An 18,025-nucleotide genomic window follows, 5' to 3' on the forward strand; every position below is an offset into this window, starting at 1 on the left:
CACCAGATGCTCTTTCCATTGAAGCCATGTGGGTTCGGGGGAGAAAAAAGGGAGCGGCTACAACTTTGAAAACACTCTGATATCATAGTTACTGAAACTTTAGTTTCAGACAAGATGTCTGCTTCTGAAAAAAAAAAATAGTCAAATGTTTACAGGTTATTTTGTGCAAAAATCCAGCTGTGCAACAACTTTGTTCTGCAACAAATGCAAGTTGTGCTTAAATGACCATAAATAGAAAACATGAGCTGAAGAGAAGGGAGTGCAGCATACCCTGAGAATCTGGTCCCCCTCCTCCAAGCCCTCCTTGGCAGCTGGACTATCCTCTAAAACTCCAGCCACAAATATTCCCACATCGTTCCCCCCTGCTAACCGCAGCCCAACACTCTCTCCCTTCTTGAATTTGACCAACTTCATACTTGGCCTGCAGAAGAAGAAAAAAAAAAAAAACAGGAGGGAGAAGAAGAGGAAGAAAAAAAAAAGAGAACAAAAAGGTCAGTAAATAAAAGGATTTCAAAACAACCCTTCTAAGAGATCCGGACCACTTTCAGGATAATATCACCGATGTGAACAGTCTGTGCGCTCGATTTGGCATGAACTTCATGCTGCTACTGCACAGATGTGCTCAGTGACTTGAGAAACAGCGGGATGGTTTAGTTTACCTGAGGATGCTTTCGTCGTGAGCGGCGCTGGGCACCGGTGCATCAGAGGGGCTGACAGGCAGGTCTACGTCTGGCTGACCAGGCTGTGCATAAACTGGCTTTGGTTCTGCAGCGAATGCAAACACAGGGAGGGGGTTAGTGCACTGAAAACAGCTGCAGCATACCGGGCCAGGAGCATGAAATAAGGATGGCGCAAAGGATAAGGACGCATGTTGGCATAAGTTGTAAACATTGGAGGGCTTAACTTATGATCTTCGAAAATAAAAAAAATTAATAAATAAATTAAACACTGAAATATATTTTATTTCAGGCATGAACAAAGTAAAAGTAAAAAAAAAACAAAAACAAAAAAAACACAGCCATTTGACAGCAAGCGGTTTCTTTACCAGGCAGGGGAGGTAACTGTTTGTCATTGCTGGAGCTGGCCTGGTCGCTGGCCTGAGACAACACGCCGTCATCAAAGATTTTGACCGGAGTGGACATGCCTCCTGGTTTGGAGATGCGGTCCTCATCTCGACTCCGATAGCTGAAACAAAAACATTTCAATGTTTTGAGGACTTATAATAGCAACAAAGACCAGTTTATACCAATCTATTTGGTGAAAAGTTGGAGGTTCATTTTTTGTGTGTGTGTGTGTGTGTGTGTGTGTGTGTGTGTGTGTGTACAAATGAGCTCTTTGTTTAGCAGCTTTGTCCTGTGCAGACATTGGCAGGAAGAAGAAACAAACCAAAAGGAAACTGCACAGTACAAGGACTACGTCAGAGGACACATTAGGAGGGGGAGAAAAAATAAAATAAAAGACAATAAGTATTTAAAAGAAAGATGTACAACTTGATGAAAAAAAAGGGCAATCCGCACATTCAATGCCATTTTAAGTAGTTAAGATGTATTACTTATTGCTTTTCAGGAAAAATGAATAAATGTACAACTACCTTCAAAATTGCAGACTAAAATCTCAATCTGAGTGGAAACATTTACAGTAAGAAGTCGACAGAGACTCCTAAGACAAACTGTAACTTTTCACTACACTACAGGCATCTGAGAAACATTGCTGAATAAACAAACATGTGTGAGTTCAGCAGGTTATGCGATAGAAAAACTATGCAGCTTAAGACAATGCTTGAATGCCAGTCTGATCACATGACTCCCTGCCGCCACAGCACTCGAGTTGTATGCAAAAGCCTTTGAACAGGAACGAAGGTGCAGGCCGTGAAAGCAGCACAACACTACACACCATCCCTCACGCCTGTCCAAACTTATCTTCCTCCTGCAGTTTCAAAGAAAGTGCACGCAGACCACAAGCACATCGTCACAAATACGACACGGCGCACCGAGACGAACGTGGAAGAGTCCATTCATTTACACGTAAATGACCGTCTGCAGCCTTCACACCTCCCGCCAGTCGTTGCTCTTTTCCAGGTCCCTGGGTTCCTCGCTACAATGCTGTTTTACAAATAAACATCTTCAGTGGATTTTTATGCAAGTGGGACGACACAGCAGCAGAGAGGAGGAATGTCGAGGAGGAAGAAAGGTTAATGAGCGATGCATCCTGAGCAAACACAGCAGAGTTCGAGCTCTGTGAGTGTGTGTGTGTGTGTATGTGTGTGTGTGTGTACATCCCTGTGCGCCAAAAAACATGAATCAAAACAGAGTGAGAAGAGGAAGGGCAGAAAAAACACAATAGAAGGACAAAAAGAGAGAAACGCAGAGTGGCCCGAATGTTCAGCTTTCTGCAGCAGAACGCTGCTAAAAAAAGGCGCTACGTTGACAAACGCTGTTTGACAGAAGCCTCTGTTCCATCCCCTCGCTTGCACATTTCCATAGCATTGGTACAGAACAGATCAAACAAGATGGAAAAACTGAAAAAAGATGAATGAGAGTAAAACCGGGTCCACGCTTTAAAGAACTGACAGCACAAGTGACACAAACCAAACAGACTTCCCCAAACATAAAGAGGGACATTAGCAAGATGATAACAATACAAACTACACAATAAAATGCTACTTACACGTGCGCATCTTTAAGTTGAACCATGATGCCTTACAGAAAATTTTGATCCCAATTCCTTTTAAAAGCAACACAGGAAGCACGCAAACTCGCTGATAAACATTCGACGAGAACGTTTTTAATGACATATTCAAGAAAAAACAGGAGCAGCTTTCCATTTTGGTGAAAAGAATTCCCCAAAGCCTTCCAGCCAATCAGACTGGTCCAAACACCCGGGATGGGGCAAAGCACTGTGGGAAGTATGTCAAATTCTTTCAGCCCCCTCCCCTCAACAGGGAAATGGCGGCAGCATTCCTTTCAATCTATCTAGTGACAGCAAAATATTATCGTCACCAAATAGGAACAAAAATCCCCAAAAATCCTCAAAACATCAAATTACAAAAGTTTGCTAATGGAAACGGTCAAGGTCATGCTGTGCAAAAAGCTCAAAATAAACGGACATGAATTCTCCATTCGCCATCTGAGCAACAGTGTCCTTATTTTACACCAGAACCACAACATAGCACCGAATAAAATGGCTGCACTGAAGGTTAATCTACTCAAAATGACAGAACGGACTAGCAGCTAAAAAGCCAGTTTAACAAGCAGCGACGTACTGACCTGACATCTTGCTACAGCAGCAGATGTTTCAGTGTGTAAGTGTGCGTATTTTGTGTGTTTATGCCTGTACTAGCAAGCAGGATCACAGGCTCAAATAAAAAAAAAAAAAAGATAAATTCAGCTTCAATGGGATGCATTAAAATGAAAAACGATGCAGCTTGTACATATGCAATATTGTCCAGATACAAACTCACATTGCAATGGACAAATGCAACACAAACGTATCGTCTGAGAGAAGCAATATACAATAAGTCCTAAAATGTAACCATAAATACAGAGCTGGAGCTAGTATTAATTCATTTTTTTTTTCATTAAAATCACTGAGCTATAACAGATTTCCCTGCTGTTTTATTTTTCCAATCAGCATGCATCCATTTATTCATATTCACATCCATATTAGGAAAACACTAAAATTGGACAAAAAAACAAAAACAAAACAAAAACAAGGTTGTGTTTCTACGTGATTTAACAGCAAGTATAAAAGAAATTTGAGTAATAAAAATCAAATTCAGTTAAGTTGTTTTTATGTCCCTCCGTTATTCAAGGGCAGTAAAACACTAAGGGACGCACTTCCATTACAGAATCCAGCACCGTTTGCATTTATTTTCATCGTTGGTAAACATCTGCCCGACGCCTGAAAAAGAAAAAGAAATTGTTTTTTTTGTTATGGAGACCTGGTGACATGATGACATGTTTCCCCTTGCGCTGAGCTTACAATCTTTTTCCACTGCACATGGTGGCAGGAAAAAAAACCAACTTTGGTCCTTATCCTGCCTTGATTCAAGTTTTTAGTTCTTGATTTGATGCAATTGTCCTGCAGTCGTTTCTCGACAAGTGAAGATCAAGACAGATCTAACTCACTTAAAGGCACGAAGAGAGATTGATTTAAAAACAAACATTTCTTTTTTTCCCACTTAAGAGTTTCATTGAATATTTTAGCAAGTTTTCTTAGAAGCCTCAACATTATTGCATACAATTTTAATCCAAACACATTTTAAATTGTCTTTAGGTCTTTGTTTTATTACTCAAGTATACACATTTCTACGATGCTATGTAAGGATTAGAAAATGTCCTGCTTTGTCTCGGCTGTTATCAGCCTGACAAATGTTTCCAGCTAATTTATGATAGCAGTTTGCTACTTTTGTAAATTCAAAGCGACTTGAGATGCAGTACACTAAACAGCTTATAAAAATGGAGGTAATTATATTACCTAATTTCAGTTCAAGGAGGATGAAATACAGCTGACTTGAATACTTTCCAGTGTTCTTGTACCTCTCAATAAAATCTTGCTGGCAAAGTTTGGAAAAGACCAATATGCAAAAACGAGTATAAACAACTTGTTTTCTAGTAAAGATCTCTGGTAATCTAAGAATAGTTTTTTGCATGGAATATTTGCATATATGTTATAGTTAAAAAAAAAAAAAAAACCACACACAAAAAAAAACGACGACTAAAAAAAACACGTGGCGTGTTGATGCCCCACATATAGCGGCTCATCTCCCGACCTCAGAACCTTTCCTGCATGACCCACAAAGTAAAAAATGTTTGCTCACTTCAGAGAAATCAGTAACATCCCATATTTCCTGATAGCAACTGATGGCAGTTGCTATCAGGAACTGTCAGACCCATGCTCTGTTACATGTGGGAATGTAACAGAGCATTGGTCTGTTACATTCCCACATCCTCATTTATCAGGCTGATTATAAACCTGCTCCACACCCAGGTTGGAACATTTAAACTGCATTTTGAAACAGTTTCCTACCAACTACATTCTGCACAGTCTGTGCTTCAGGGGTTCAACTGCCCCCACACTCAAAATAAAAAAAGATAACTCGAGAGAAACTTCCTTCAAAATGTGTTGATGAAATGATAATCACTGGAAATAAGCAAAGAAGCAGTAAAAGCACTAAGCTGAGGAGTTTAGCACACAAGCCTGCAGTCCAACAGCAGCTGGATTGATTTCTGCTCTCTTCTGTCCCACAGAAAGGCGCTACTGGAAGCCACCGATGGCTCCACGGGGAGCGCGATGGTTTATGCGTGTTACGTCTCAACATATTGATTAATGAATTAGAGCTGCAAGGTGCTTACTCAGCACCCTCTGCCCCCCCCGCCCCCCCTCACCTGTGGGTGTGGACATGATGTATGGATTAGGTGTGAACACACGCACACATATCTGCAGGCATCCATTCACCACATCTGCAGGCAAGCGTGAGCCTCGCTTACCTGCCGTTGCTTATCTGCCGAGGGGATTGACGGGGGAGGTCCGTGGTCTCTGGCCTGTCGGGTGAGTGCGATTGACCAATCCCGTGGGATCGGTTGGAATGGTCAGATGTCAGCGAATGGATCTCTGAAATGTCTTTCCAATGCAGGATAGATCGCATATTAGTTTTAAGCAAACAATCACTTCACTTGTTTTACACAGTGCTTAAAATGTTGCATCCCGTGGAACTGCTAGTAAAGGTCATAAAATGCTTCACCAGCTGCGTCTAACGAGGCGGTGCTACATGGCTGTTGTCTCACCGTCTCTGTCTGAGTTATTGGCCGATGGGATGCTATCGTCAAGGTCGGGAATGTTGAGCAGCGTGGCTCTTTCATCTCTCTGCACCACCATCTTCAGCTTGCCCTTTGACCTCTCGATCAGCTTCTTGGCATCTATCAGCGAGAGGTTCTCTGTAACGGTGCCATTGATCTGCCGGAGGAGGAGGAGCAGGAGCAGTTTCAGCACAAGAAACTAAACAGACACACGGCAGAGTCCACAGTGTTCCTCACTCTACTGATGAAAGGGGAAAATATGGCTGAATACCAGTCTCACGCCTAAATTCTTCTCTGCAGATTTAACTATTTAACTGCGTTTTCTGCAATGTTTTTGTAGGTTGAAAGGTAAATTATACCCTTGCAGAAAAGGCAGAGGAATAAAAACAAGAATTGCATGAACATGTGGTTTACTTTAATATAAACTGGGCAACAGTTCAACCCACTGTGCAAGCCACGTTTAGCCAGTCAAAACAAAAGGATGAAATACTTTTTCCTTTTTTTTTTTTTTAAAGGGAAAACAAAAAGAGACCTTATAATCTGCCGTTTTGCACAATTTTGGCCAATTCCTGTGAAGACTCACCTTTAGCACAACGTCTCCCTCTCGGATGTTTCCGTCTCTGGCAGCCAGGCTCTCTGGAGAAATGTCTTTCACGAAGATGTGGCTGGCCAGCCGTAGACCGTATTCTGTTTTTAAAGGTGATATTCATAACATGTTTAGAGTAACAGCTTATTTACAGTCTGAAACAATCACGTCAATTTTGTGAAACTCAAATTCACAAACTAGTGCGAAGAGACTGAAGCTCTGATGTTAATTTCCACACGCATTTGGAAACGTGCTCCCACAGAGCAAAGCGATTCTCACTGAGAGAATAAAAACACCGATAAGCCTTCACGCTTTTCAAGCTCTTATGATAAACGATATAAAAAACTACAAGATTAACTTATGTTTTTATTGGAGCCTTTTAAACATCACAGAAAAGAATTAAATTGCAGAATTCCACATCCTCTACATTTCTGGCGACCCTGATAAAGATGTGCTAAAGTTAATCAACAGGGCTTAAATGCTTAAACACCCCAGGAGTAAAAAACAATCTCACCTTCATTTTTGCGGGACTTGACTAGGGTGACCTTGGAGGGCTTAGGAGGAGCAGATGAGGAATGTGATCGGTGATCAGATCGCGGTGAGATGCTTCTCTCCCGTGAGGCACTGTGATCCCGCCTCCCACTGTTGCTCCGCTCGCGGTCGTGACGCCTGCCAGCGCCTCCGCTTGTGCCCCCGTAGGCACTTTGGCGGTTTTGATCGCCCTGGCGATCGTAACCGTCGTCCTCATCGCTGTACTCTTCCTCGTGCTCGGACATCGTCTCCCTGTCGCCGGGCTTGGAAACTGGGATTTGTACTTTTCTTTTCCGACGAATAGTCTTGAAAAAGTAAAATAAAAGGTGTTTTGATTGTTAATGGTGGAAGATAGTAGATTTCCCCTCATATGTGGAACAAGTCGGACACAACTAATAATGACAGTACATGCCTCAGTTACAAAATTTATTGAACTTACAATCTTTGCGTTTTTGCCACTCTTGCGCAGCTGCTGAACAGCATACGCATGCTCTACGTTATCCATGGAGACGCCGTTGACCATCACGACTCGATCGTTTTCTCTAAAACGGATAAAACAAGAGGTGTTTGAATCCTCAAGCCTTGTATCTTGATATCTCCCCAAATTTTCATATCAGTGCATCCCCAGAAGAAATAGTCCGCCACTTACTGTAGCAGACCCTCTGCAGGTCCTCCTTTCAAGACATCGGATATAACAATGGACGTCTCTCCACTCTGGAAGTGAGGGTTGTCTCGTCCACCGGAGATGGCAATCCCAAACCCAAATCCAGGTGCCTGTTGGCATGGAAACACACACAACAAGACTGATGGATGTTGCAAAATGTATTGCCTTTCAGACTACAGCTGCAAAATATAAAAAAAACCAAATTCACCAAAGTTCTTAATATTGCACGATGTAATGTAATAAACAAATATGTTTATTACAATATTCCACAATAAAAAAAAAAATCACAAGTTAATGTTTTTCTAACACTATGTAGCGCTAACGCAGAATGGCGTGCTCACCCTTCATTGTGATAAAGGAGGAACGTACAACATTAGCTAATTCACAGCAACAAAGCTCACTGCAAATCTTCAGCAGTGTTTTATTCTTTGATGTTGCAAACACACAGCCAAGAGAGCAAGCCGTGTGAAGCGAGGGCCAAATCTCACATCCACAATGTAGGAGAGCGGCGAGGCTGAGAAGTGCAGGTCACACTGGGCCGCTCCTTCAGCCTCAACAAAGCCGCTACTAATTAGATTACTGCAAGCAAGGCCAGTCTAGACAGGTGCTCTGCTTCAATCCCATGATACAGCAGCTTCGCCCAAGCTGGGTTTACTGTCTTAATGCTGAGCGCAGTCAGAGATCCGGGATGCCATAAGACAAGGTTTTTGAAGATTAATTGCTCGACTGAAGATGCTGATCACACCCTGCAATCATGAAAGAGTGCGAGGCAATTCAATCTATCACGACCACGGCACAAAAAGTAAACTAATCAAAGTAACACTCTTTTTTTGTTTTTGTCTGGAGCTTCGTGAAGGAGAAAAGTGAGCTGCCAGGAAGGAAGTGAAATGAGCAAGGAAAAGGATGCTGGTTTTCATCTTCCTTAGCCTCGTTTCCTGCCATCTGGATTCCCTGACTATTGTTTTACCAGCGCACATCCTGCTCCTGAAGCTGAGCGTCTTTGCGCGCAGGCGAGGAGGGACGCGGATGGACAGAGGAGGACAGAAAAGGAGCCGCGAGGAAAAAAAAAAAGGGAAGAGCTAAAGACAGGGAGAGAGAAGACAATAGAGAGGAGTGGATTAGAAAGTTGTGAACACTTACCCTGTGAAGAGTCACTGTGTGCTGTTCCCATATTATTGTTTCTTCCATTGCTGCACTCTGCAGGACAAGACAGAGGACAAAAAGAATCAGTATCATAAGGCGAGCTAATTCAGTACACACGAATATAATCCATATTTCTGTTTTTGGAGGTAAAGTACTCAAGTGCGCTGGATAGAAAAAAAAAAAACTTTTAAATATAATCATAGTACGTTAAAGTACTAAATGTAAACACAACTTTATTTTTGACATAATTAGACCAAATGCAGTTACTTAGATTTGTAGTTTGTTTATTTATATAATCCCATTAGCCTGATTTAGCTGTGAACTAGATGTAACTACAGCACAACAAGGTTATCTGTCACGTTTCTTCCATCATTTTACGCCTAAGCGGCAAAGCCTGAGGATATTATGAGTGACAGCAGCCTGGTTAGAAACCTGTCAGATGTTGACTGGGATCCCACCGAGTGAATTAACACTCCAATATTATTCCTGGCAAGGTGATATGGGAAAACTGAAGCAACTGAGGTAGTTATCTGCTCCTCTAGGCTGCCAAGCTGGTCAGTTTTTCCTGAAAAGGGATCCAGCAATAAGCCTCTCTTTTTACTTCTTAAAAAAACAAAGAGCTTTCAACACGTACATGATTAAGCTATAATTCAACAAAAAAATTTTTAAGCAGAGACCCACCAGTCATGTTTTTCCTGGCAGATCTGACCTGCCAATTTAAATTTTGACCAGTATTTTTCCTAGGGACTTTTTTTTTTGTAAAAACATGGGCAACGTGATATTTTATATGATCTTTTTTTTAAATCAAATAATTGGAACAAAATAAGCCAAAGATTGTCATCAGACAATTTTCCCTTTGATGGATTGTCATTGTAATACAAAAATAAAAAATAAAAAAAATTATTTATTTCATAAAATTTGTCAAAATGTTTTCACATTTGACTGGATCAAAATTGCAACATTTGCTACTTTTTCAACAGGTGCGGTTAGTTTTCGTCAAACGAACCAAGCCCTTGGGAAAAACCTGTTTACCTCCTCGTCTGTGGGTGGCGCTGCAACAAGAACTATCGAAGGAAAAAACATGAAAACTTCTTTCCTCTTCACACAATGCAAACAAAAATGGAGTGACATCAGATATTCTAGGAATTCTCTTTTGTTTTTGGCAAAAAAACAATGAGCCATTTCTCCCGCTAGCGTTAGACTCACACATCTGTTTTAGTTTTATTTACCCAGAATGCCCTACGCTGTAGTTTGCTTCCTGCTTTTGGAGCGGTCTCCAGTCCATTTGGCGTTCACATTCGCATTTGAAACACACCAGATCTCACTTCAACCGCACCAAGACCTAGCTTTTTAGACGGACCAGAGTTCGCTTTTATTGGTCTGCGTTAGAGCTTGATTACACATTCACATCTCCCCAAACAAACTGGAATTTCAATTAAAGCAAACTAATCAGGGCTGGTGTGAACGTATCCATAGAGATCCCTTCACTTTTAGATCTGCATGCAAAAAGCTGAAATGGTGTTTTGCATTTAATGAAAAAGGGGGGGGCAAAACGGACATAAAGTGTTTGATCTGTCAAAGGTAAACTTTCTGATTTTTCTATGTTTCAATTTTTAATGTTGGTTCCAAGGCAAATGTTAGTCATCAGACTGTTTTTCTATTATTAATAGCAGGTCAAACACACTTTGATCAAGCAGCAGAAACATCCAGGGTGCACACTACATCGTCCTTTAAATTACAGCTTCACTCGACTTCTCTTCTGCTGATTAAGCAAGTGTTGACTGCCTGCAGGGAGTGAAGGTAGAACCGTCTGTGGCGGAGTTCAAGACGAACACCAGCGCACATGGAAAGGGTACTAATTTACCGCTGCTTTCGGCCATTTAAAATAACATGTCATGTGTCCACCCTGTCATCGTGATAATCTTGCCACCTCACCCTCTAATCAACACCTAATCTTTAAACCTTCTCACCCGTCATCTTCAACATCACCATGGTCATTAGTGTCATCACCTTCTCCGATTCTAAATATACAGTTTACTGGAGCTGCACGCTGCACAACAGCCATCTGCAGTGGGGATCGAGAGACACCTGATAAGAGCGTCTGGTGTTTGCTGACAGGTCGGGACATTTAATACAGCAGCTTTGTAAGGAAACAGACAACAAACAGGAAGAAAGAGAATCCGACGTGACAAAGTGTGGAAAATATTCAGGAATGCCTAAAGAGCCAAAACTTGATTGGTGCCAGTTTGAATACATTACTCACAGTCATCTTATGCAGTTGAAAATCTCAAGCACAGTGGTACTGCTTCATACTAAACTATTAACAGGTCTGTTTTGTTCCCCACTTCTACTCACCGAAATTAATCAGTCCACCTAAGCTATTTGGACATAGAGTTAACCCTTTGACCCTAATTTCCATGGCAGCTCTGCGAGGAAGTTATTTATGTCCATAATTGGCACGGAGACCATGGGTGTGTTCCCCCTCTCTACCCTCCCATCTGCCCCCGACGTATCACACAGTAAAGCCACCATTGTGTCAGGGGACCTGACCCATTTAACCACGGCATTCCTCAACGCATCCATTCCTCTGAAGTGTTTTGTGATATACTCATCCATCCGTTCACCCATTCACTCATCCACTAGCCCCGGCAGACAGTAAGGGGGTACGCCATGAGAAACAACAGCGTGTTGGGCTCATATGACCTGCAGGTGGTCTTGTCCCTCGGACTGAACTATGGGTTGAACTTGGGTTATGGGGTAATGTTCTATTTTATTTTTTAATATAAAGTAGCCAATGACGAGCTACATGTCTCCGTCACTGAGAAGGCAATAGACCTTCTCAGTACCTATTAGTTTATTCTCTCTGGCAGTCGCAGATAATATTCTTCATTCTTTTAAAAAAGGTACAAAATGTTCAGTGCCAATTAGTCGGAAAAGATTGTACAAACTGAGACTTCCACACACTGATCATAAACTATGTGAGGGAGGGGATACAATAAGAAGTCTGAGTCATAAAGGAGTTAATGTATGCTTGAAAGAGTAAGGAGGCATTTCCCCTCAATGTCAATTTATCACCCACAGTCAGGCCACATCATTTGAAAAAATATCGGACCCAGGATGAGTTTCAGAGAGGTTTTCACCCACACAGTCCCACACAAATCCACCTCCGAGTGTCGTTTTAAACATGCCAGAGGCATAGAGAGCAGTGGAGTGCAAAACTAAAGCCTATGTCAGACAATTCGATTGCTTCAAAACAACCAAAACTTTCTGTTAGGGACTATACGTTGAACTTTTAAAGAGCACCCAAAATATCAATTTTCCCAGGTACACACGCCAACACAAATACAGAGCTTTCTAAAATCTCCACTTTGGTTGGAGTTACTATAGATAATTATTTTTAGTGAAATTAAACAGCGTTTTTGTGTGAATGAAAGGCCAAAAGTGAAGACATCCAGCTACATGTCAACTAGGTCTCTACCAGATACAGACAATATTTAACATTGTTTTAAAGTCACTGAGTGGGTTTACACTAATGATGACTTGTTTAATCGCCCAACTTGTCCACCAAGCATGAAGCCTTTCAAAGCAACTACTTAATAACAAAATGCTATATTTTGTGAATTGAAGACATGTACTTTACTACAAGAATATAAAAAGACTTGAATATTGGGGAGGGCCAAACAAACTAAAACACGAGGGCCTCACATTTTCTGCATCATAACAATAGCAAAAACAGTGAGTTCAACAAAGAATGAGGTTTACCTCTGAAGTCACAGAGTTGTGTGAAACAATGGTAAGCTTGATGTTGCGTGAACTGACGGCAGCATAGTGTATTTACATGCATATTAGTCAGGCTTGAGCACTGGCCAGCAAGGCCCAGGGCAGGGAAACAAAGGGCAACCATCAAATCACACACATATGCATTTGTCTGTGCAACACACACGCACACACGTAAACACGCGCGCGCACAAACAGAAACCAGCCATAATCTAACTCTACAGGGCCTCTTTGTGCAAGCTGCAGCTCTGCCTTCCCCATCGAAACACAGAGACGATAACGGCACACTCCAGCTCTTCAAAGACAGAGAGTAATCCGGCTTTTCTGGGCATAGCTATGAACCGAGTAGGTAGAAGTTAATGATGAAATGGACAATAATTGTCTGCTGCATAATTAATGGACTCAGGACATGCAGCCCTTCAGCTCGCACTTTGGTTTCCTGCTGCATGTAGACAAGAGACGCACTGATTAGCAAGCCTGGCGCAGTAAGCAATTAATCAACTAATTAGTTAATTGTATGATAAATTAAAAAGGACCTCAATAATTTCTATTCTGATGATTCTGAAGGGCAACTTTGTTCACAGAGATATCATAATGCATTGTGTTTATGTTTTCGGTGTGTGTATTTTACTTCCGTTTTGTTTATTGATTTTGGTTGTTGTGTTTCATTTTCTGTTCCAGTGTTCTTTACAAAATCAAAGTTTATTGGTCTTTGAGAGAATAAACTTGCATTATTATGCCATTATCAATACGTTGCATGAAAATTAATCGCTACAATTACTAGCACAATTTATCGTCCAACAAAATATGTTTCTGCGACAGGCCTATTTGTTTAGTCTTTTTGTGGCCAACACAGATTTCTGGCCATCTTTCAGCTTCGAGAAGCTTTTTCAGATGTTGTTCTCTCTATGAAAGATGGAAAAATGTGCTGCATGTCCTTGGAAGAGATAGTAGTTTGAAGCTGATAAGAGTATTAAAGCTATAACAAAATTATCTCTAAATATGCACCAAAGCAAATACTTCTAACCTTTATCTGAGCTAAAGATTTAAATCAAAGTAGGTAATTGGTTTGCAAACAGAAAGTAGCAGAAGTTCTTAGTTTTGACTGATTTAATGAATAGTTTTCTAGTCTGGATTGCTGATCAGATCCAATCAGATGAAAATTGGTTCAAATCTATAGCTGACTGGTGCATCTCCGCTTTGGATGATTTCAAAAATAAACTGAACTTTTTATTATACGAAGGTGTGAACTTTATACCAAATTCATTCATACAGCACCAACTTTTTAGGAGTTGTAGGCATTCAGAGAAAACCACAAACACGAGAATTTGGATTGTACACCATCTCGGGACATAAGGTGTCAATTACATCCCGAAACTAAATTTAGTCTCCCTTTCCTGTTATAAACTAACCAGGATTTTTTTTTTTAAACAGGCACCGCAGCAACAGGTGACAATGAGGTCATCCTATGAGTAAAAACACAAGCTCCAGGGAGTTCAGGAAAAGTTAAAAACAAGCTCCGTGTCAGTGCCTCACCAATGCAGCTGTTGTACACTAGCTCATTACTCACCGCCTCCATTCTTCCACCTTCCCTTTATTGGAACCACAGGAATGTTTCGTGCTGTGGGTGTATCAAAAACTCAATCCAAAAACCTCTTTTTGATACAAACACAAAGGAGGAATATGTGGGGTGAGGCTGAGGGAAAAAAAAAAAAAGTGAACAGCTCAGCACTTGTGCTTCTTGACATCAAGTGAGGGAGTCAGAGCAATTTGTTCAAGTATCCCCCACAAAGTTATATTTAGAGGTGTGTGGAGATAAATACAGCGCAACAGGCTACACAGAGTAATGTCTTGGTGACAAGTGCAAGGCAAAATCCTGACAAAGCCTTAGGTCAATGTGTCTGGACTTCTCTGATAGCCAGAGGCAGGATGTGAGCAAGAGCAGTCACAGCACACACAGGAAAACACTCCGCTTCCTGTTTGCAGGAAAGAGCGCCTGCTTCCAGAGAAATCGTGGGCCAAACCATTGGAAACTTCTCCCAATTCAGTTAACCTCGGCTTGTGACCTGCAGCCTAAAAAGAGGCCCGATATCTCACTTTGAGTCATTCTTAGATAGCGAACGGTCATTGCATAAAACAAGAGCACCAACTGTGCATTTATTTAAATACACAGGAGAGACATGAGGAGGAATAACTACTGGCTTCACGGACACTAAATCTCCACTTTTACTGGACTCAAAGGAAGAAGGAGGAGCATACTCAAAAGAACATAATTAGGGACACACACATGCTCTTCCTGGAGGGCAAGCACTCAGCAGCCAAAACATGCCATGTTAAGCCTCTAATGTAAGCTTTTACATTCTGTCTTTCAGATTAGACTGCAGAGCAATGCAGCATACCGTAATAACAACGTCCACAAAATAGCTGTTGTCACCTCAAGTGTTAAACAGATGAACTCAGCAGTAACCATTTTTTTAGGGCAGGTTGCTCGTGCGACAGGAGAGAAGAGAGAGACACACACACACACACACACACATGCAGCGGTGGGCAAACAGCCAATAGGCAAATGACGACGAAGATGATGATTATGATGCAGAGCCTCAGTCAGCAGTGATGTACTGCTGTGCTGACGTGCTCAAATGTGCTTGAGTTAATTAGTTTCAAAGAGCAGCACTGCTCTGTCCCACAGCTCTGTGAGGCAGTGGAGGACTCCACCAGGACTCCCCAACAGTACAACACACAGCGATCACACACTCTGACAAGCACACCTCTGACTGGAAATGATCCGACACTCGCTACTAGAATGGTGAGGATGGGAATAAAAAATAAATAAATAAATAAAAAAACTATAATCTGGGGGTTTTGGATTAAAACGTTAATCTGAGTGATGCTTTCCTCTGAGGTCCACTGTAGCTGTCGGGTGGACCGTCAGACGGACGGATGGAACAGAACTCGAGTATTGATCTCTGAACAATCTCTCCAGATCACAGGTGTCCAAATCCAGTCCTCAAGATGCCGGTGTTCAGTATTCATTTGGATAATCATCCTGTCAAACCTTTCAATGATGCTTCATTTCCACAGCTGCAGATTTTTTATGAAAAACAAATCCAAGACCTCTTCATACCAGGCACTCTAAAAAAGCTTGCCAGGGCTTTAAGAAGGCAAAGTGCCTACAAACATCCCAGATTGACCACCATACTTAAACAGGGGTATAAGAAAGTTTTACCTTATTCATCATTTGTTTCAAGCCAAATTCACCAGGAGTGCGTTTGCCAGAAAACTCTATCTTGATCTTGTCTAATTGTTTTGTCAAATGCTTGTTTTAAAGAGTAAATATTCCCAGAGTGCCTGTGCTGCAGCAAACCAGCACAGTGGTTTTGAGATTTTTTTTTTTTTCTACCCTTATCATGCTGCTCACTGTGTGGTGGCAAGATAAGCTTTAGCCGACTTCCAGTCATGTTTTGTTGCGATTTGCTAATGCTTGAAATGCATCACTGGCATATTCTCTTGTCTTTTCCGTTAGAAGAGGGGGTTTGTTTTTAAGACAAATTCTTGGGATTGCTAATAAGAGTTCTCACTGGGATGAGAATTATACCGTATCCTCCTGTTACTTATACAGGCTTCATGCTGACTTTGCACATTTTTCCAATGTAAAAGATCATGCATTTCTCTGCATATACTTTTTGTGGTTTTGTCTTTTTGTTTCTATAGTTCGACGTATCAGATTTTTAAAAGTAGCAGTATTTAATATGCTTACCATCCCACTGAAATGTAAATTCCCATGTTTATTTAAAGGTCTTGGTCAGCTGATATTTTTCCACTGACGATAGAGCAGCAAGTGCTCACCCACACACACACACAAAGCTAAGCTAGGCTAGGCTACCCCTGCCTGGGCGGCTTATCCAGCAGCAAAGTCATCTCAGCTCAACCACACTAATTTTTTTTTGTGCCCAGAGAAACGGGAAGCGTCGAGGTCACAGAGGAGAACAGTAACCTCTGGTTCGGTTTTGATTTTTTCCGTTTAGTTTTTCCACGATCCTTCTTAGTGGTTGACCGAGAGATTTGGGTTTCTCACACGTTTCAAACACCTCTTGGAAAGCAGGTTTTTCTTATGGGATTTTCTCAACCTCTTCTCACAAAAGGTTGGGCTAACAGATGTTTTTGCTTAGAAGGAGGAGTTTAATTATCTTAGTTGGGTGTGTAGAATTAGAAGAAACAGTGCTGGGATTGGCTATACGTGAACTGTTGTTGCCCTTTTCAAATGAGATCCTATTACATAACAAAATGAGCCCACAAATCTTTGATGTCTTGGCAGAGTAGAGGGACAGTTTTGTGAGATGATCCCAGTAAACATGTTTCATAGCCACGTTTATTGGTTGTCCTACTTTAACTTATTTACAACTATGTGTGCAGGCTACCTGATAAGAGGGAGTACAAATGTGATGGGAATGTGTTAAATTCTGCAAGGACACATAGGTGATAGCCTTTTTTTTTCCATCTGGGAGCTTTGGTTAGGACTAACGATGCAACACACACAGGCATACACATGCGCACGAACGCGCACACACACACATACAGAGAGACCTGGATTTATTTTTGTGACTGTTGTAACAAACTCTGAGCCAGTGCACTGAGCATGTCAACCAGATCCAGCTCTGGAACTGGATTCAGCCAATCAACATACACACAACTATCAGCATTCCCTGCTGGCCCTTCCCTTCACATACACACACACACACACACACACACGGGCACGAACACAGTCTTCAGGAATGTGCAGATAAGACGATGAGGCTCCGCCTCTTTCCCTCTGCTCTCTCCTCATTCCTAACAATTTCCCTCACTTCATGCAGTTTCAGCCAAAACCTTGCTCCGTTTCATTCCCCCCCCCACACCCCCATTTCCCAGCCTTTTTTTTTTTAAACTTCTTCTGTAAAACTAGCCCAGTGCACAAAATAAGAACGATGCCTCAGATAAACAGTGAAATTCTTTTGTTGGATTAAAATAGAAAAATACTGATTTCAATTACAATGGAGAAGAAGGATTTACAATGTGCAGCAGTAATAGCGCTGCATGGTTACGGTTTTGTTTTCCATCCAGGACTGATCAACAGAAACCGGAGGTTACATGTGTTGTGGCATACAGTATGTTGCCAGGATGTATTTGCTAAGTACTTAAGAACAAACATTTCAAGCTGCACTCATGACTCACATTAATAGTTGCATATAAACCAAGATAAGTCAAACCAAGTTTCACATTAATCTCTTCTAATCACAAATTTGTACTAACAGTTAAGGTAATTTTTGTTCTGTCTGTTCTGTACTAAACCAGAACAGAAAGCAACTGTTCTGGTTTAGTACAGTTAACATGGACAAGGTTACATTCAGGCAGCGTAATGAAATCCTGAGTAAAGAGTGCTGCATCTACAACCCTGCAGAGCTTTCCACACATGATGTGGCTCCCAAGCTGAGCTCTAAATCCTTCATGTGGGTCTTATCGTGGCATTTAATCAACACTAATTAAATT

General features: G+C 41.4%; 1 protein-coding gene across 10 annotated transcripts in view; it reads right to left on the reverse strand.

Annotated features, from left to right (window-relative positions):
• tjp1a (tight junction protein 1a) overlaps positions 1-18,025 on the reverse strand; it is a 111,485-nt gene that overhangs the window by 21,156 nt on the left and 72,304 nt on the right. For all 10 annotated transcript variants that reach the window (XM_016672451.1, XM_007554036.2, XM_007554033.2 and 7 more), the window contains 10 exons: positions 8,720-8,776; positions 7,565-7,689; positions 7,355-7,457; positions 6,899-7,220; positions 6,382-6,485; positions 5,787-5,955; positions 5,490-5,622; positions 1,046-1,185; positions 660-765; positions 271-421 (listed from right to left, as the gene is read on the reverse strand). In XM_016672451.1, coding sequence (XP_016527937.1) covers positions 271-421; positions 660-765; positions 1,046-1,185; positions 5,490-5,622; positions 5,787-5,955; positions 6,382-6,485; positions 6,899-7,220; positions 7,355-7,457; positions 7,565-7,689; positions 8,720-8,776 — 1,410 coding nt within the window. The remainder of the gene's footprint in view (positions 1-270; positions 422-659; positions 766-1,045; positions 1,186-5,489; positions 5,623-5,786; positions 5,956-6,381; positions 6,486-6,898; positions 7,221-7,354; positions 7,458-7,564; positions 7,690-8,719; positions 8,777-18,025) is intronic.

The sequence above is a fragment of the Poecilia formosa genome, unplaced genomic scaffold, assembly GCF_000485575.1.
Source record: "Poecilia formosa unplaced genomic scaffold, Poecilia_formosa-5.1.2 Scaffold61, whole genome shotgun sequence".
Taxonomy (NCBI): Eukaryota; Metazoa; Chordata; class Actinopteri; order Cyprinodontiformes; family Poeciliidae; genus Poecilia; species Poecilia formosa.